This window comes from Pongo abelii, chromosome 20 (genome assembly GCF_028885655.2).
Source record: "Pongo abelii isolate AG06213 chromosome 20, NHGRI_mPonAbe1-v2.0_pri, whole genome shotgun sequence".
Taxonomy (NCBI): Eukaryota; Metazoa; Chordata; class Mammalia; order Primates; family Hominidae; genus Pongo; species Pongo abelii.
The window spans coordinates 44954778-44974728 of NC_072005.2; the positions used below are offsets into that span (position 1 = coordinate 44954778).

General features: G+C 50.7%; 1 protein-coding gene across 6 annotated transcripts; it reads right to left on the reverse strand.

Moving 5' to 3' along the window:
* Positions 1 to 5712: 5712 nt before the first annotated feature.
* GMFG (glia maturation factor gamma) lies at positions 5713 to 19944 on the reverse strand. Of its 6 annotated transcripts, none has more exons than XM_054540399.2 (8): positions 19825 to 19944; positions 13498 to 13581; positions 12951 to 13047; positions 12777 to 12826; positions 10450 to 10499; positions 6899 to 6981; positions 6363 to 6436; positions 5713 to 5900 (listed from the first exon to the last, which is right to left on the reverse strand). In XM_054540399.2, the coding sequence occupies exons 2-8, from the start codon at positions 13498 to 13500 to the stop codon at positions 5829 to 5831; spliced, it is 429 nt and encodes a 142-aa protein (XP_054396374.1). In that variant the 5' UTR covers positions 13501 to 13581; positions 19825 to 19944; the 3' UTR covers positions 5713 to 5828. The 6 variants fall into 6 exon arrangements, with proteins under 6 accessions (XP_054396374.1, XP_054396377.1, XP_054396376.1 ...); XM_054540402.2 differs by having other exon boundaries at positions 19836 to 19939; XM_054540401.2 differs by having other exon boundaries at positions 13498 to 13565; positions 19825 to 19923.
* Between the last annotated feature and the right edge of the window lie 7 nt (positions 19945 to 19951).

A 19951-nucleotide genomic window follows, 5' to 3' on the forward strand; every position in this document is an offset into this window, starting at 1 on the left:
CAGCCTCCCAAAGTGCTGAGATTACAGGCATGAGCCACCGCACCCAGTCTAATTTTTCTTTCTTTCTTTTTTTTTATTTGTTTGTTTTTGAGTCAGAGTCTCACTCCATCACCCAGGCAGGAGTGCACTGGCATGATCACAGCTCACTGCAGCCTGGACCTCCCGGGCTCAAGTGTTCCTCCCATCTCAGCCTCCTCAGTAGCTGTTTTGTTTTTGGTTTTGTTTTAGTTTTTTTATAAATGGAGTCTCACTATGTTGCCCAGGCTGGTCTTGAACTCCTGACCACGGTGGTCATGAGCCACTGTGCCTGGCCTAAATTATTTACATGAAGCCCGCCCTATCCCCCAGATCAAGCTCAGCTCTGCGGATAACCCTTCCGGTGAACCTTAACCCCAAGCACAACTCTGAGATGTCCCTGGGGACACTCACAATCCCCCTATTCTCCAGACTCCACCCTTCATCACCACCACCCAGGCAGCATCCCCACCTCCCACCATGATTGCTAGTGCTCCCTGCTGGAGCAACAACCACAACACAAGTGAACACATATACAGCACTATTTCTGTGCCAGAAATGATTCTAAGGGTTTCACATCTATCACTTCATTCAATCTACACAACAGCCAAATGAAGAGGTCCTATTACCATCCCCATTTTATGGATAAGGGAAATAGAGGCACAGAGAGGTTTGGTCACTTGCCCAAGGTCACACAGATAGTATGTGGCAGAACAGGGTAGGCATGATGGGGAAAGAGGGTGAGGGTAGGCCTGGGCTGGACAGGAGTAGAAAAGAGAGGGAGAGAAAAAAAAGATAATAATAAGAGAGACAGATGGAAGAAGAAAGAAGCTGAAACTGAGAGAGATATGCCTTTCATAGAGCCAATCTGGCCCTGTGAGCTCTGGCCCCAACTGACCCTATTTCCAACCACTCTCCTCTTCTCTTCCAGCTTCTTTTTTTTTTTTTTTTTTTTAGAAATGAGCGTCTCACTATGTTGCCCAGGCTAGTCTGGAACTCCTAGGCTCAAGTGATCCTCCTGCCTCAGCCTCCCAAAGTGCTGAGTTTACAGGCGTGCACCACCACTCCTGGACCCTCTTTCAGTTTTAACAATGGCTTTTCTTTTCTTTTTTGAGACAGGGCCTCACTCTGTCTGGAGTGCAATGGCATGATCTCAGCTTACTGCAACCTCTGCCTCCCAGGCTCAAGCGATTCTCCCACCTCAGCCTGAGTAGCTGGGACCACAGGCGCCCACCACCACACCCGGCTAATTTTTGTATTTTTAGTAGAGATGGGGTTTTGCCATGTTGGTCAGGCTGGTCTCAAACTCCTGACCTCAAGTGATCCGCCCACCTCAGTCTCCCAAAGTGCTGAGATTACAGGTGTGAGCCACCGCATCCGAACCCTTGTTCAGCTTCTACGATGACTTTCCTATTCCTCCAACACACCAGCCCACAGCAGCAGCCCCTGAGCATATGCACTCTTCTCCCCTTTCCATGGATGCTGGTTCTTTGTTTTCATGATGGTCTTAAATGTAATCCCCTCAGAGAGACCTTCCTTTTCCATCCCCAATTTACACACACCATCCCTACCTGGGCCCCCAACCAGCATTCTGATGTTACTTTGAAATAGAAGAAGAAGGAGAAGAAGAAGGAGAGAAGAAAGGAAGAAGAAGAAGGATAGAAGAAAGGAAGAAGAAGAAGGAGGAGCAGGAGGAGGAGGAGGAGGGGAGGAGGAAGAGGAGGAGGAAGAGAAAAGAAAAGAAAAGAGAAGAGAGAAAAGAAGAGAAGGAAGAGGAAGAAAGAGGAGGAGGAGGAAGAAGAAGAGGAGGAAGAAGAAGAGGAAGAAGAAGAGGAGGAAGAAGAAGAGGAAGAAGAGGAAGAGGAGGAGAAGGAGGAGGAAGAAGGGTTGCTGGATGGATATATGATGAAGTAATACATTGACGTGTCAGTGGTGGCATCTAGGTGATGGGTATATGAGTGTTCACTATAAAATTATTTCAACTCAGGCTGGGCGTGGTGGCTCACAACTGCAATCTCAGCATTTTGGGAGGCTGAGGAGGGAGGATCAGATGAGCCCAGGAGTTCAAGACCAGCCGGGCAACATAGCGAGACCCCATCTCTAATAAACTTTTATACAGAGATATATATATAGATATATATAATAATACACACACACACACACATATATATATAATTATTTCAACTTGGCTGCATGTTTGAAATGTTTCATAGTAAATGTTAGGGAGTGGGGAAGCAGGACTCTTCTGGTGGCAACAAACAGCCCCACCAGGTGCTGCCATTTCTATCTAGCACATGACTTTATTTATTTCCCTTATAGTACTTATCACTCTATTTTTATTTTAAAAGGAAAAAAGAGATGAGGTCTTGCTATGTTGCCCAGGTTGGTCTCGAACTCCTGGGCTCAAGCCATCCTCCTGCCTTGGCCTCCCAAAGTGCTGGGATTACAGGCGTGAACCAGCGTGCCTGGCTCTTGTCACCCTCTTATTTTGTTTACTTGTTTACCTATTTATTGTTATTTATTTACTGTCTAGTCATTGAAATGTAAGCCTCCCAAGGGAAGTGGCACGGACACCAACATCCTCCAGTGCCCAGAATAGTGACTGCCACCCAGGAACTCAGTAAACGTGCTTTTCTTAAAGACAGGGTCTCCCTCTGTCACCCAGGCTGGAGTGCAGTGGCGTGATCATGGCTCACTGCAGCCTCGACCTCCCCAGGCTCAGGTGATCCTCCCACTTCAGCCTCCCAACTACAGGCACGCACCTCCACACCCAGCTAATTTTTTATTTTTTGTAGAGAAGCGGTCTCATTATGTTGTCCCGGCTGGTCTCACACTCTCGGCCTCTAAGATTTCCAGCCTCGGCCCCCCAAAATGTAGGGATTACAAGGCGTGAGCCACTGCACCTAGACAACATGTGTTCTTTTTTTTTTATTTATCTTATTTTTATTTATTTATGTATTTATTTATTTATTTTGGAGACGGAGTTTTGCTCTTGTTGTCCAGGCTGGAGTGCAATGGAGCGATCTCGGCTCACTGCAACCTCTGCCTCTCCGGCTCAAGTGAATTCTCCTGCCTCAGCCTCCCGAGTAGCTGGGATTACAGGCACGTACCACCACGCCCAGCTATTTTTTGTATTTTTAGTAGAGATGGCGTTTCACCGTGTTGACCAGGCTGGTCTCGAACTCCTGACCTTAGGTGATCCTCTGGGATTACAGGCGTGAGCCACCGTGCCTGGCCCAACATGTGTTCTCAAATGCGTCTTGGGAGAGGACTGGGGAGCTAGTCTGGCTCCAGACTCAGTTCAGGGACCACAGGAAGGAATAAATACGACCTCTTAGCCCAGGTTCCCTAGAAGAAAATGGTATACCCAGCAGCTGGAGAATGTCCCATAAGGTAAGGGAATGTGTGAGTTGGCCTGAAAAACGGGCAACAGGTTGAACTAGACATCTTAATTGTTTCCCTGGAGCCCTAATTCCTGCCCCAAACCTAATACAGACCCTCTACCAATCCCATTCTTCTGGCCCCGCCCCAAGCCTAGGCCCCACCCCCAGACTCTTAGGCCCCGCCCCAGAGCAAAAACTCCAGCCCTTTTAAAGCTAAGCAAGGCCCATTCCGGCCCTTTCAAGGTTAGGAAGTCCCCCAAGTCTAGGGCACCGACTCAAAACTTAGGGAGCTTGGATCTGTGGGCGTTTATAGGATAGGTTGGTGGAACTAGAGGAGGCGGTCCCCAGTTTGTACTGCCTCTCCAGGGGATCTCCCCAAACCCGAAGACACGTCCCATTGTGCTGACTCCTCATTGGATGGTGCAGTCTGTTCTGGCCTCTCTGACTGGTCCTTCCACAATCCCTAGCTATACTCCCTCTGCATTGGACTGCGCCTGTCAGCCACCCTTTCTGATAGGCCCCTGCTTTCCCATGCTTTGCTCCTGATCGGGCAAGTCCTTGTGCATGGCCCTTTCTGATTGGACCGTTTGTAATCACAAGCCTGGATGAAACAGAAGTTCCACTATGGAGGGTGGGAGTACCACCAAAGAGGAAGAGGAGGAGGAGGAGGGGGAGGGGGAAGGGCAGGAGGGGGAGGGGGAGGGGGATGAGGAGAAGGAGGAGGTGGTTCCCTAAATCTCTTGCCTAAGAGAGGGTGTGGCTGTTGACCCCAAGATAGCCTGGGGTTAAAGAGTTCTAACTGTACAGACCACAGGTGCCTTTGGCTTCTATGCCTCAGGTTTATATCATCTTTAAGTTGGAGGGAATAATAGTACTTTTTTCACGAGGTATTGCAAGAATTAAATGAGCTAATGCCTATAAAATGCTTATAGAAGTACCTGGTACATAGGAAGCCCTCAAGAGGAGGGTCAGCTATTAGTATTCATTTGATCATGTAAGTGCATGACCTTGGATGAGTCCCTCTGCCTCTCTGACCTCTGCAGGCCAGGAGTTCCTTGTCCATTTAATTGAATGACCCCTCTTGTCTCCAGTCCTCCTCCTCCTCCATCTCCTGCCTTCAGGGACTGGGCCTGTGATCAGAGGGAGGGACAGAGAGATAGGGACAGGAAAACAGCACTAGTGGAGAGCAGAAGAGCTCAACCTAACCCTCCACAGAATTTAGGGCAGGGTGAATTTTCTCTATGGACCAGTGTAGTGATTCTATCCCGAATCCCTCATGCAAAGGATTTGCCCTGATTGGGGATGAGCGGGCAGGAGATACGGTAGAGTGGGGTGGTAGGGGGATGGTGTGTTAAGGCTGGGAGGGCTTGGAGCTGGGCTTTTTGGACCCTACCCCCAGGAACACCAAGGTTGGGGGAACGGGCAGCCCAGGCCCAAGGTCACTATGTCTTTGTTACCATGGCAACAGCCACCTCTCTACCGGGAACCTGAAAAGGGGTGGGAGGGAGTTCCCACGTCCCTGAAACCGGGGACAGAGAGGGAAACAATTAGAAACATGGAAGAGAAGCAGAGAGGCAGAAAGGGTGTGATTCATCTCTGTGAAGACCTGCCCATCTCGGAATTCTCAGAGCCCGGTACACTGTGGGTAGTTTATCAATGTCCCTCAGAGACAGACACAGAAAGCCTGAGAAAGTTCGATGTCCAGAGATGCCAGAAAAAAGAAAAGAAGAATCTTCAGATGGGGGCAGGTGTCCCTTCCCTGTCTCCTCAATCTCACACCCCTGGGAGTCCACTGAGGGCCCAGGATCGACTTCACCTTCCCCAGCCCTGGGTCCTCAGGCCTACCTGACCGTACAAACCATCCACCCCCCCAGCAGCTCCTGAGATCCTGAAGCAATTACGTTCAAACCTCTTCGGCCTTTAAATTCTTCCTATCTAAGGGCTCAGCTGAGAAAAGTCGCATTCGGTGATGCCTCCTACCCCCCAGAGGTGGGGAGTGGGGGAGGAAACGGCACTTTGCCTCCTTTATTCTCAGGGGTCCTTGTTCTCCTTGGGACTGACCGCTCTGTAGATCCAGATATTTCCCCAATACCTCTAGGAGACCCAGGCCTTGCCCATCCGTCCCCCACCCGCCAAGGAAATCCTTCAGGCCCTTCCCTTTCTTTCTAAGAAAGAGGTATCCTCCTTCTCTCCCGGGACCCAGCTCACATTCCTCTAGGTCAGCCCGCCCCCCGCTGGCCCAAGCCTGGTACTGCAGGAACTGTCGGCTAGAGCCCAGATGAGAGGCAGAAACTGAGTCCAAACTGAGGATCTCTGAGTTTTTGCATTTTTAAATTTATTTAAAGTCTTGGTTGTTCAGGTCCTAGGGGTTCCAAGTCCCCAGTCACCTTGAGGACTCAGACATCAGGAATTCAGGCCCCAGCCCAGAGATCAACGAAAGAAAGACAACTTTTCTTGGAGCCAGGCCTCGGTGAGGTCATCAGTGGTTCGGATTTCAAACACCTGGGCAGAGAGAGGTCTCGGCATTATGATCTACTCAAGCACTGAGACAGTGGCCAGGCGCGGTGGCTCACACCTTTAAGAGAGCACTTTGGGAGGCTGAGGTGGGTGGATCACTTAAGGTCAGGAGTTCGAGACCAGCCTGGCCAATATGGTGAAACCCTGACTCTACTAAAAATACAAAAATTAGCCAGGTGTGGTGGCGTGTGCCTGTCGTCCCACTACTTGGGAGGCTGAGGCAGGAGAATCGCTTGAACCCAGGAGGTGGAGGCTGCAGTGAGCCGAGGTTGTGCCACTGCACTCCAGCCTGGATGACAGAGCAAGACCCAGTTCTTTTAAAAAAAAAAAAAAAAAAAAACACTGATACAGTGAGGACTCTAGTCCCTCTTCCCTCAGACCCAGGACTCAGACCCAGGACCCACACCACCTCTCCCTAACACTCTGGAGCCCCATCCCAGTCTGAACCTTTGTGAGCTCTGCTGTCTGCACCAGCCTGTTTTTACTCCCTGCATACATCATCTGTTGTTCCGGCTTGCAGCCTGCGTGGAAAAGAGAAGAAAGGCACATCAGTGGGGACCCAGGCGTGTTCTCTAAAGCTCTAGTAATGTCCTGAAGGCCCTGCAGTTTTCCGAGGGTCCTAGGACCTCTTCTAAGGAGGTCCCTGCACTGTACTCAGTTTCTAGGTTGGCTTGGGTGCTTCAAGTTATTCTGAGGGTCTCTGGAGATGATTTAGGGGCCAGATGGGGATTTCTAGGTGAAAGGAAAAGGTGGGTTGGCTTAGGCCCCAGGACTGAGAACGGGTGGGCTCTTGGTGAATCTGAGCCCCCACCTCCACTTCACTGCCCTCCCACATCATGCATGTGACACACACACATCCTCACATACAGGCTGTCACATGCTCACACTCTTACACAAGTGCCTGCACACATTCGCATTTACACACAAACACACACACACAGAATCGAAGACCCTCTCCTGAGGACAGTAGAGCTGTGTCTCACCCACAGGGCTGGAGAAGATGAAACACAAAGGGTAGGACACTCGGCCATCGTCATGCACGTACTTGTAGCTGTAAACCACGAACCTACCATGAAAGGGAATTGAAAATCAGGACTCTGGCCTGCAGCCCAGGCTTAACAGCCATTACCTGAGTCCACAGCCTTGAAATGTTGGCTGAGTCTGAGAACCCAGGGTTGATGTCTGGGACTCAGGGTACTGACCTCAAACACAACAAATGATTAAAAAATAATCATAGGGCCGGGCGCAGGACTCACACCTATAATCCCAGCACTTTGGGAGGCCGAGGCGGGTGGATCACCTGAGGTCAGGAGTTCCAGACCAGCCTGGCCAACATGGTGAAAACTCGTCTCTACTAAAAATACAAAAATTAGCCGGGAGTGGTGGTGGGCGCCTGTAATCCCAGCTAGTCAGGAAGCTGAGGCAGGAGAATCACTTGAACTCAGGAGGCAGAGGTTGCAGTGAGCCAAGATCACGCCATTGCACTCCAGCGTGGGTGACAAGAGTGGAACTCCATCTCAAATAACAATAATAATAATAATGATAGTGCTCATTTGACTCACAATAACTTTATAATATAGGTGCTATTAATATCCCCATCGTACAGATAGGAAAACTGAGGCCCAAAGTCACTTGCCCAAGGTTCTACGGATAGGGGAGAGATTTGAACCTGGGAAATGCCAGCGTGTAAGTTCTCACCCCCTATGCAATTCTGTCCAGTGCACTCGAACCCCAGTGCACTGTGACCAGGGATGGCTACAGAATCATCCAAGCCTGGTATAAAATGAAAATGTGGGGCTTCTTGTTCAAGAAGCAGGAAAATTGTTTTCCTTTCTTTTGTAGTCTCTCTCTAGACTGATCATCGTCTTTTTTTTACTTTTATTAGAGACAGGGACTCACTGTTGCCCAGGCTGGAGTGCAATGGTGCGATCCTAGCTCACTGCAGTCTTGAACTCCTGGGCTCAAGCAATCCTCCTGTCTCAGCCTCCAGAGTAGCTGGGAGTATAGGTGCACACCACCATGCCCAGCTAATTTTTTTTTTTTTTTTTTGAGACAGGGTCTCACTTTGTCACCCAGGTTGGAGTACAGGGATGTGGTCTCAGCTCATTGCAGCCTTGACCTCCCAGGTTCAGGCAATCCTCCTGCCTCAGCCCCCCAAGTAGCTGGGACTACAGGCGTATGCCACCACGTCCAGCTAATGTTTTTTGTATTTTTTGCAGAGACAGAGTTTCACCATGTTGCCCAGGCTGGTCTCGAACTCCTGAGCTCAAGTGATCTGCCCACCTCAGCCTCCCAAAGTGCTGGGATTACAGGCATGAGCCAATGCACCTGGCCTTTTTTAAAAAAATTTTATTAGAAGTCGGGGTCTTATTATGTTGCCCAGGCTGGTCTTGAACTCCTGGCCACAAGCAGTACTCCCACCTCAGACTCCCAAAGTGCTGAGATTACAGGTGCAAGCCACTGTGCTCAGTCTGTCTTTTTTAGTTTGCTATTTAAAGTCGTGCTCCCTCGGGCATGAGGATATGCGCAGGCAGAGTGCAGATGCTCACAGGAACACCCTGTAACTTGTCAGGCAAGGGGTGCCTCCTGGACCCTGACCCTCCCTACACCAGCAGGAAACCCAAGGACAGTAGTGGTCACTGGGTGGGTGCAGAGAGTGGGTGGCTGAGAACCTGTTCAGGGAGGCAGCCAGGTGGTGGACTGCCTGTGAACCTAGCTCCAAACCCCAGCACATTTGTGTGAAGTCCATTGTCCCATCTGACTTCATACAAAACAGAAATTCAAAGATAAAACTATAAAGAAGGTGACCATTAACCCCCACATGTGAGGCCCCCTCCTGGGTGCGGGGCCCTGTGCAATTATCATATGCCCATAAAGCTGGTCCTTGTTGAGTCCTACAGCCTGGGATTGAGGATCAAAATCCTAGAGACCCAAAATGAATTCAGTCAAGATGAAAAACCTTAACAGACCAGTTTTCATAGAAATAGTCAAAGAGCTCTTCCACCAAAAAAAGCACCAGGCTCATGTGACTTCGCCCAGGATTCTACCTAATCATTAAAAGTCAAGTCATTCCTTTAGCAGGGTGCAGTGGCAGTGCCTGTAGTCCCAGTTACTTGGGAGGCTGAGGCAGGAGGATGGCTTGAGCCCAGGAGTTGGAGGCTACAGTGAGCCAGGATCACAGCACTGCCCAATAGCCTGGGTGACACAGTGAGACCCTGTCTCTAAAAATTTTTTTAATAAAATAACAATAATAATAACTAATTTGTTTGCTACCTAAAGTGTTCCCAAACATTGAAAAAGAAGGAAAATTTCTTTTTTTGTTTTTTTGAGACAGGGTCTTGCTTTGTCACCCAGGCTGGAGTACAGGGGTGCCATCTTGGCTCACTTGCAGCCTCAGCTTACTGAACTCAAGTGACCCCCGACATCAGCCTCCCAAGTAGCTGGAACCACAGGCACATGCCACCATGCCTGGCTAATTTTTTTTTTTTTTTTTTAATAGAGACAAGGTCCTCCACCAGGCACGGTGGCTCGCGCCTGTAATCCCAGCACTTTGGGAGGCCGAAGCAGGTGGATCACCTGAGGTTAGGAGTTCGAGACCAGCCTGGCCAACATGTCTGTACTAAAAATACAAAAATTAGCCAGGCATGATTGTGGATGCCTGTAATCCCAGCTACTCAGGAGGCTGAGGCCAGAGAATCGCTTAAACCCAGGAGGCGGAGGTTGCAGTGAGTCAAGATTGTGCCACTGCACTCCAACCTGGGCAACAGAGTGAGACTCTGTCTCTACCAACAACAACAAAAAAATAGAGACAAGGTCTTGCTATGTTGCCCAGGCTAGTCTCGAACTCCTGGCCTCAAGTGATCCTCCCACCTCAGGCTCCTAAAGTGGTGGGATTACAGGTGGGAGCCACAGTGCCTGACCAAAATTTCATTTTAAAAAAATGATGCCAGCGTAATGTTGAAACAAAAACTCAACAGTTTGTACAAAAAAAAAAAAAGCAGACTCTAAACCGGTATCATATATAAATTATCAGTGTAAAATTCTGCAATAAAATATTGCTATACAAACAAAAAGTTCTAGAGTATGAACTCTTGGCCTCAAACACAGAAATTCTTTTTTTTTTTTTTTTTTTTTGAGATAGAGTCTCGCTGTGTCACCCAGGCTGGAGTGCAGTGGTGTGATCTCAGCTCACTGCAGCCTCTGCCTCCCAGGTTCAAGCGATTCTCGTGCCTCAGCCTCCCAAGTAGCTGGGATTACAGTCACATGCCACCACGCCCAGCTAATTTTTGTATTTTTAGTAGAGACGGAGTTTCACCATGTTGGCCAAGCTAGTCTTGAACTCCTGACCTCAAGTGATCCGCCCTCCTCGACCTCCCAAAGTGCTGGGATTACAGGGATGAGCCACCGCACCCGGCCAAACACAGAGATTCAAAGTCCATGAATAGGGCTGGAATTCCAGCAGTCCCTTAGCCTGCACCTCCAACATCACCCCTCCCCTCATGGCCTGATCCAACCCTTTCTTCCCCCAGGATACCTGGGCTGTCTCTCCGGCAATTCCATTTTGAGCTCCTCTGGGGAAATGTTCTGAGGCAAGAAAATAGAAGAAAAGACAAAGAATGAGGCCAGGCGCGGTGGCTCACACCTGTAATCCCAGCACTTTGGGAGGCCGAGGAGGGTGTATTACCTGAGGCCACGAGTTCGAGACCAGCCTGGCCAACATGGCGAAACCCCGTCTGTACTAAAAATACAAAAATAGCCAGGCGTGGCCAGGCACGGTGGCTCATGCCTGTAATCCCAGCACTTTGGGAGGCCGAGGTGGGTGGATCACAAGGTCAGGAAATCATTGAGACCATCCTGGCTAACAGGGTGAAACCCATCTCTACTAAAAATACAGAAAATTAGCCAGGCATGGTGGCACGCACCTGTAGTCCCAGCTACTCGAGAGGCTGAGGCAGGAGAATTGCTTGAATCCGGGATGCGGGGTTGCAGCGAGCAGAGATCGCGCCACTGCACTCCAGCCTGGGAGACAGAGTGAGACTCCATTTCCAAAAAAAAAATTAGCCAGGCGTGGTCGGGAGGCTAAGGCAGGAGAATTGCTTGAACCCAGGAGGCGGAGGTTGCAGTGAATCAAGATTGTGCCATAGCACTCCAGCCTGGGCAAAAAAGATCGAAACTCCGTCTCAAAAAAAAAAAAAAAAAAAAAAGAATGACCACCTTTAGGTGAGCACTTACCATGTGCCAAGGCATCGTTCTATGAAACACACATGGATTAATTCATGGAACTATCCCATAAGTCTGTGGGGTAGGTCCCATCATTATGCCCACTATACAGCTGAGAAAACTGAGGCCCAGCGGTGTTAAGGCATTTGCCCAAGATTGCACAGATAGAAAGCAGCAGAGTTGAGATTTGAATCTGGGTTCAAATCATAACTGCTTCACTATACTGCCTTTCAGAGGGCCTGAGAGAGCCCCAGCCCCCAGTCTCCATGGATTCCCTTATAAATCCTTATCGCAACACTAGGGAAATAAGCCTTATTATCATTCTTGTTATTGATAAAGACAGTGAGGCCACCAGGGGGTGAGGTCTACTGCCTTTTTTTTTTTTTGTAGAGATGGGGTCTTTTTTTTGAGACAGTCTCAGTCTGTCGCCCAGGCTGGAGTGCAGTGGCATGATCTCGGCTCACTGCAAGCTCTACCTCCTGGGTTCACGCCATTCTCCTGCCTCAGCCTCCCGAGTAGCTGGGACTACAGGCGCCCGCCACCACACCCGGCTAATTTTTTGAATTTTTAGTAGAGACGGGGTTTCACCATGTTAGCCAGGATGGTCTCGATCTCCTGACCTCGTGATCTGCCCACCTCGGCCTCCCAAAGTGCTAAGATTACAGGCGTGAGCCACCGTGCCTGGCCGAGATGGGGTCTTGCTTTGTCGCCCAGGTTGGTCTCAAACTCCCGGCCTCAAGCAACCCTCCCACCTCAGCCTCCTGTGTAGCTGGGATCACAGGTGCACACCACTGTGCTTGGCTAATTTTTGTATTTTTAGTAGAGTTAGGGTGTTACCATGTTGCCCAGGCTGGTCTTAAACTCCTGGGCTCAAGTGATCCTCCTGCCTCAGCCTCCCAAAGCGCTGGGATTACAGGCATGAGCCACCATGCCCGGCTAGCTTTTTAACTTATATGGAAACTCTTTCATTTAAATGCCAATAAAGCATTATTATCATCATTATTAAGATCATCATCACCTTACTGAGCATATACTAAGTGCCAGGCCTTGTTCTAAACCCATTACAAGAATTAAATCACTGGATGTAAAAACAAGCCTATGAGGTAAGTACTGTTCTCCCCATTTCACAGATGAGGAAGTAGAGACACATACAGGCAAAGTCTCTTGCTAGGGGTCATGAGTGAGCTAGAACTCGATCTCCAGGTTTTTTTGTTTTTTTGTTTTTTGTTTTTGTTTTGTTTTTGTTTTTGAGACAGAGTCTTGCTCTGTGGCTCAGACTGAAGTGTAGTGGCACAATCTCGGCTCACTACGGCCTCCATCCCCGGGTTCCAGTGATTCTCCTGCCTCGGCCTCCCAAGTAGCTGTGATTACAGGTGCCCACCACCATGCCTAGCTAACTTTTTATATTTTTAGTACAGATGGGGTTTCACCATGTTTGCCAGGCTGGTCTTGAACTCCCAACCTCAGGTGATCCACCTGCCTCAGCCTCCCAAAGTGCTGGGATTACAGGCACTAGCCACCATGCTCGGCTGATCTCCAGGTCTTTCTACCCCCATGCCAGGCTCTTTGTATCAGTTCCAACCACTTGGTTCTCCCAGTCTCACCCTGTACCTCCCAGTCCCAACCACCCCAGCCCCTCACCTGAAATTCTTCCTCCAGCACCACCATCTGCCGGTCTTTGTCCACCTTCACTGGGGAGGGGTGGCACACAGGGATTAGACACTCCCCCTGATCCATGGGAGACACAAGCCCAGCCCTCCCTATTTGCCCTCACCACCGCCCTCCCATCCTTCCATGGGGGAAGATGTCACTCACTTATGATGGCTGCATTGTCTGTCTCTTTTCGGAAGCGGAATTTCCTCAGCTTTTCTGTTAGCTCTGGGTCTACCTCGCACACCACCAGGGAGTCAGACTGCCAGAGGGACCCAGGAAAAGCTGAGATGGCCTGGCCTCAGCCCTCACCCCTTCCCCAAACCTCAGTTTCTCCATCCACTAATGAAGAGGAGCATCGCGCCAGCCCATCTGATGCCTCTGTGAACATTGAGAAAAGGCACCCTTCCCACAGAGTAGATACCCCTCACCAGGGCGCTCAGCTTTGGGGGCGGAGCAGAGGCTGGTTTCCCGCCTTCTCCATGGGGACTCTTGGGGGACACTCAAGGAGGTGCAGAGATCCACTTCCTGGGCCTAAACCCAGAGCCACTGTCTCTCTGTTCTTCCAGCCAGGCTGTTCACCACAGTTGGGTCCCCTTCCCGGCCTGTGACCTCCATCCCATAGCCTGACCTTCGCCCAGGTGTCCTCCAAGCACCAGCCCCAGCCCCAACCCCAGCCCCAGCTCTTCCCATAGGACCCCTGGCCCCTGACCATGGTCGTTCTGTCCACAGGCCTCTTCTTCTCTCAGTTCCGCTGTCTTCTAGGCGTGGGGACCGGGGCTGCGGGGGGGGCAAGCTGTGCAATAGGAGGAAGGTTTCATCCAACACCACATCCTGTTTATGCCCTTTCTGGGACAACTGTCACAGAGGGCTCCTCCCCCTCCTTCCTTCCCCTCATCTGCCAGGACCTGTCAGGAAATTGCTCAGACCAGAGTTCGAAAGCTTCCTTGCTGTGTGACCCTAGCTAAGTAACTTCACCCCTCTGATTTGAGATTGTGGTGAGGATATAAATAGCTTCACATCGGCCGGGCATGGTGGCTCACACCTGTAATGCCAGCACTTTGGGAGGCCGAGGCGGGCGGATCACCTGAGGTCAGGAGTTGGAGACCAGCCTGACCAACACGGCAAAACCCCATCTCTACTAAAAATACAAAATATTAGCCTGGCGTGGTGGTGTGCACCTGTAATCCCAGCTACTCGGGAGTCTGAGGCACAAGAATCGCTTGAATCTGAGCAGAGGTTGCAGTGAGCCGAGATCACATCATTGCACTCCATCCCAGGCAATAAAAATAAAAATAAATAAATAAATACCTTCACATAGCTGCCAGCATGGCAGACACAATAGGTACTAAAAATGAACTATTTTGCTCCTCCCCTCCTCCAGGTGGCCTTCCTAGATTTACCCCCATCTGGGATATTTGAATTGCAGGGCTGGAAAAGGGGAGTTTAGTCTCTTGCTGGTCAGACTGACGCCCATTATGTCAATGGCAAAATGGGGACCAGAGGGGCAACCCCACAGTGCCTGGATAATGGTGACTTTTTTCCTGCACTTTTTCAACCTCACTAGCCTTGCAATGACCTATGAGGCCCACAACAAGGGAGTTCAATCCCGTCAGACCAGTACCCACTTTTTTTTTTTTGAGACAGAGTCTCACTCTGTCGCCCAGGCTGGAGTGCAGTGGTGCGATCTCAGCTCACTGCAACCTCCGCCTCCCAGGTTCAAGCCATTCTCCGGCCTCAGCCTCCCAAGTAGCTGGGACTACAGGCACGTGCCACTATGCCTGGCTAATTTTTGTATTTTTAGTAGAGACGGGGTTTCACCATGTTGGCCAGGCTGGTCTCGAACTCCTGACCTCAAATGATCCACCTGCCTCGGCCTCCGAAAGTGCTGGGATTCCAGGTGTGAGCCACTGTGAGCCACCATGCCCGGCCATTTTTTTTATTGAGTATTTTTGCACTGCCCCCTTTTCCCATCCCGACATAAAATTCCTAGATAATATAACCTACTTACACACATAAATTCAAAAAAAATCAATATAATGTCCCGACTGTCATATAAAGAAGAAATAAAAGGAAAGTAGTTCACACGAAAACCATATGTATTTCAGTGAGAAGATAAAAGCAAACAAAAGACAATTTTCACAGGATCCTAGGCCCACTGTCACTGGCCCACTTCCCTCCATGGTGGGCAAACCCCAGACCCTACACTGGACTCTACCCCTTCACCTACATCTCTGCAGCTATCCTCCCTCTCTCTCTTGTCTCACCAATGTCCCATGCCTCCTGGATCTTTCTCCTTAGTCTCCATGCAGTGTTACTTCTTCCATCTTAATTTTTTTCTTTTCTTTTTTTCTTTTATTTTGAGACAGGGTCTCATTCTGTCACCCAGGCTGGAGTGTAGTGGTGTAATCATAGCTCACTGCAGTCTCCAACTCCTGGGCTCAAGCCACCTTCCCACCTTGGCCTCCTAGGTAGTTGGGACTATAGGCACGCAGCACCATGCCTGGCCAATTTTACTTTTGATTTTTATAGAGACAGGATCTCGCTATGTGGCCCAGGCTGGCCTCAAACTCCTGGCCTCAAGTGATCCTCCTGCCTCAGCCTCCGGGTGTGCAGGGATTACAGGCGTGAGCCACTGTGTCTGGCCTCTTCCATCTTAAAAACATAAAACTTTATCTCCTGTACAGCTGCCGCTCACTCATTTCCTTCCCTTTTCTGCAAGATTTCTCAAAAGAGGCCGGGCATGGTGGCTCATTCCTGTAATCCCAGCACTTTGGGAGGTCAAAGCAGGTGGATCACGAGGTCAGGAGATCGAGACCATCCTGGCTAACAAGGTGAAACCCCGTCTCTACTAAAAATACAAAAAATTAGCCGGGTGTGGTGGCAGGCGCCTGTAGTCCCAGCTACTCAGGAGGATAAGGCAGGAGAATGGCGTGAACCCAGGAGGCAGAGCTTGCAGTGAGCCAAGATTGCACCACTGCACTCCAGCCTGGGTGACAGAGTGAGACTCCGTCTCAAAAAAAAGAAAAAAAAAAGATTTCTCAAAAGAATAATCTACATTGCTGCCTCCAATTTCTCCTCCCAGTTTTCTCTTCTGCCTTCTCCAATCAGCCTTTCACCCGTATTCCTCTCAGCTGACATGCCCTTGTCAAGGTCATCCATGTACTCCACGGTGCTGGATCTAATGGCCAATTCTCAGTCCTCCTCAGCCACATCTGACACAGCCCATCACTCCCTGTTCCCTGAAACATTGTCTTCATGACACCACACTTGCCTGGTTTTCTTTTCTTTTTTTCTTTTCTTTTTTTTTCTTTTCTTTTTTTTTTTTTTTTGAGACGGGGTCTCGCTCTGTCACCCAGGCTGGAGTACAGTGGCACCACCTCGGCTCACTGCAACCTCTGCCTCCTGGGTTCAAGCGATTCTCTCACTTCAGCCTCCCAAGTAGCTGGGATTACAGGCGTGAGCCACCACACCCAGCTAAATTTTTTTTTTTTTTTTCTTAAGATGGAGTCTCTCTCTGTCGCCCAGGCTGGAGTGCAGTGGCACAATCTCGGCTCACTGCAACCTCCACCTCCCGGGTTCAAGCAGTTCTCCTGCCTCAGCCTCATGAGTAGCTGGGATTACAGGTGCGTGCCACCACAACCAGCTAATTTTTGTATTTCTAGTGAGACAGGGTTTCACCATGTTAGTCAGGCTAGTCTCGAACTCCTGACCTCGTGATCCGCCCGCCTCAGCTTCTCAAAGTGCTGGGATTACAGGCGTGAGCCACCGCGCCTAGCCATATTTTTGTATTTTTAGTAGAGACAGAGTTTTACCATGTTGGCCAGGCTGGTATCAAACCCTCCCATGGGCCAGACACAGTGGCTCACGCCTGTAATCCCAGCACTTTGGGAGGCCAAGGCAGGAGAATTGCTTGAGACCAGGAGTTCAAGACCAGCCTGGGCAACATAGCAAGACCTTGTCTCTATAAAAAAATTTTAAAAGTAGCTGGGCATGGTGGCATGTGTCTGTAATCCCAGGTACCAGCTACTTGGGAGGCTGAGGTTGGGAGAATCACTTGAGCCCAGGAGTTTGAGGCTGCAGTGAGCTAGGATCACACCACTGCACTCCAGCCCAGGTGACAGAGTAAGATCCTATCTCTAAAAACCAAACAGCAGGCCAGGTGCAGTGGCTCACACCTGTAATCCCAACACTTTGGGAGGCCGAGGCAGGCAGATCACTTGAGTCCAGGAGTTCAAGACCAGCCTGGGCAACATGGTGAAACCCCATCTCTACTAAAAATACAAAACTTAGCCAGGTTTGATGGCATACGGCTGTAGTTCCAGCTACTCCAGAGGCTGAGGCAGGAGAATCACTTGAACCCAGGAGGCAGGGGTTGCAGTGAGCCGAGGTTGCAGTGAGCCGAGGTTGCACCACTACAATCCAGCCTGGGCAACAGAGTGAGACCCTGCCACACACACACACCTACACACACACACCAACAAGGACTAAAATAATGAGTTATCTGTCACCACCCCTACCCCATTGCCTCTTGGACCTTATCCTTCACTGCCCTCCTTTTTGTTCACTCCACTCCAGCAATGCTGGCCCCTTTGTGGTTCTGTGAATGATCCTACTACGTGGCCTTTGCACTTGCTGTTTTCTCTTTCTGGAACCCACTTTCTCCTTCATTCCTTCAGATTTCTGTTTCAGTCTCACCTAATGAAAGAGGCCTTTCTCCATGTAAATTAATTCTGGCTGCATCACTCCATTCCCTTAGCCGCTTTCTTGTTATTTATTTGTTTATTTATTTAGAGACATAGTCTCGCTCTGTCACCTGGGCTAGAGTGCAATGGCAAATCTCGGCTTATTGCAACCTCCACCTCCTGGGTTCAAGTGATTCTCCTGCCTCACCCTCCTGAGTAGCTGGAACTACAGGCATGCACCACTATGCCCAGTTAATTTCTGGCATTTTTAGTAGAGACAGGGTTTTGCCACTTTGGCCAGGCTGGTCTGAAACTCCTGGCCTCAAGTGATCCACCAGCCTCAACCTCCCAAAGTGCTGGGATTACAGGCATGAGTCACCATGCCCAGCCACTGCTTTCTTTTTCTCCTTGGTACTTATCACGAAGTTGGTACTTAACACGAAGTTACACTGTATTTCCTTATTGTTTGTGTCCCCAAGAACTAGAATGTAAGTTTTTTTGTTTTTTTGTTTTTTTTGAGATGGAGTTTCACTGTTGTTGCCCAGGCTGGAGTGCAATGGCACAATCTTGGCTCACTGCAACCTCTGCCACCCAGGTTCAAGCGATTCTCTTGCCTCAGCCTCCCAAGTAGCTGGGACTACAGGCATGCGCCACCACGCCCTGCTAATTTTGTATTTTTAGTAGAGACGGGATTTCACCATGTTGGTCAGGCTGGTCTCGAACACCTGCCTCGGCCTCCCAGAATGCTGGGATTACAGGTGTGAGCCACCGCGTTCATCCTATTGTTGTATTTCTAGCACCTTAAGCAGAGCCTGGCACATGTTAGATACTCAAGAAATATTATTGAATGAATTAATGAACCAGCAGTTATCGAGCACAATCATTCTATGCAGTGTGAAGGCTGTTGCTTAAATGCAGGAGGTAGTGGATGGGGTTTGTGACATGGCCCCACCCTGGTGAAACGGCCTTTCCTCAAAGCGTCTATAATGCCACACTCTCCTGGTTTTCCTCTCTCTGGCTGCCCTTTGCAATATTCATCGACAGCGTCAATTCCTTTGCTCAAATCCTGCCTCTCCGTTTCAGGGTTCTGTTCAGTCTCTGTCTCCAATGATCCTTCATACCCTCCTCGGGCTAGACCCCTAACTCCCACAGCCTCAATTACCATCTTTGACGATCCTTAAATCTTGGTCTCCAGCCTCAATTTCTCTCTTAAGCTCCAGACCCAGGGTTTGTGCACCTCCTGGACCTCGCTGCTAGGCATCCACATTGGGCTTAGTATCTTCCCAACCTGCTTCTGGCGCCCAGTCTCCTAGCTAGAGGGGCCTGGTCCTAAACTTTTCTCCCCCTTCCACTCCATGACCAGCCAGTTTCAGGGCCCGTTCGCTCTGCCTCCAGGGCGTCCCTCCCACCCGCACCTCCTTCCCTCCCCACAGTCCCTCCCTCGTGCAAACCCGCCTCTTTCTTCCTCACCCCCTCCCCCAGCTGCCTCCCTGGACTCCCGACCCCGTTTCATTCCCTCCAATCCGCCCTCCATGTATAAGCCAGAGAGACATCTCTCCAAAACCCCCGACTCACCATGATCCCCCCCGGCTTGAAGCCCTTCACGGCTCCCTAGTGCCCTCGGGACAAGTCCAAACTCCCTCAAGTGGGCAAACAACTGGCCTCTGCTCGTTCCTCACCCCTCCCTGTCTTCAACTCGACCCTCCATCCCGACTGCCTCTCTGAGTGCCTGTAACAAGCCAGATCTGTCACCGAGAGCCTTCTGAACACAGGTCCCTCTGATTAGTTCACCCGGACCCAAGACAGTTTATGGAACGCCCAGATCACAACCAAAGTCACAGCAACAACTCCCGTTTATTGACGGCCTCCTTGATCCCTAGCGCTTTCTGTGCATTCTCTTCCCACCCTAAAGGCTAGATCTCGCCTCGCCATTCCCATCGGAGAGAGCAAGCGGCAGGCTGAGAACAGCGCGATGAGAAAGCCGAGTCCCCAGAAGCCCGAGTGCAGACGCCCACCGGGGACAGCGTTGGGTGAGACGGGCCACCCAAGGGGCGGGGAAGAGGAGGCCTGGAACACCTGAATCAGGAACTGTTGACTTCGCTCGGGGCAGCTGGGGTGGACGCGCGCGAGCCTGCCCCCTGCGGGCCTGGAGGCCCAACCTCAGACTCCGCAGGGCCCGTTGCCCTGGGCAACGCCGCGCGCGCCCCGCCCCTGCCCAGCCCCCCAGCCCCAATCCCCAGGCCTGGCCGACTGCCCGTCACCTCCAGGTCCGACCAATCCCGCCGAGGAGGGGGCGGGCCTCTTGGGCCCCGTTCCACCACCGTCGCTCCCCCCTCGCCGCGACCCCGCCTTACTCGGCTCACACCTCCCGCCCTTCGGGCTGCCCTCGCCGCCCGTTGGCTGGCGCGCCGTTCGTCACCCGGGCGTGAACTAATGCCAGCGCGCGGCGGCCCCCGTCGGGGCGGGGCCAGGGGCGGTGAC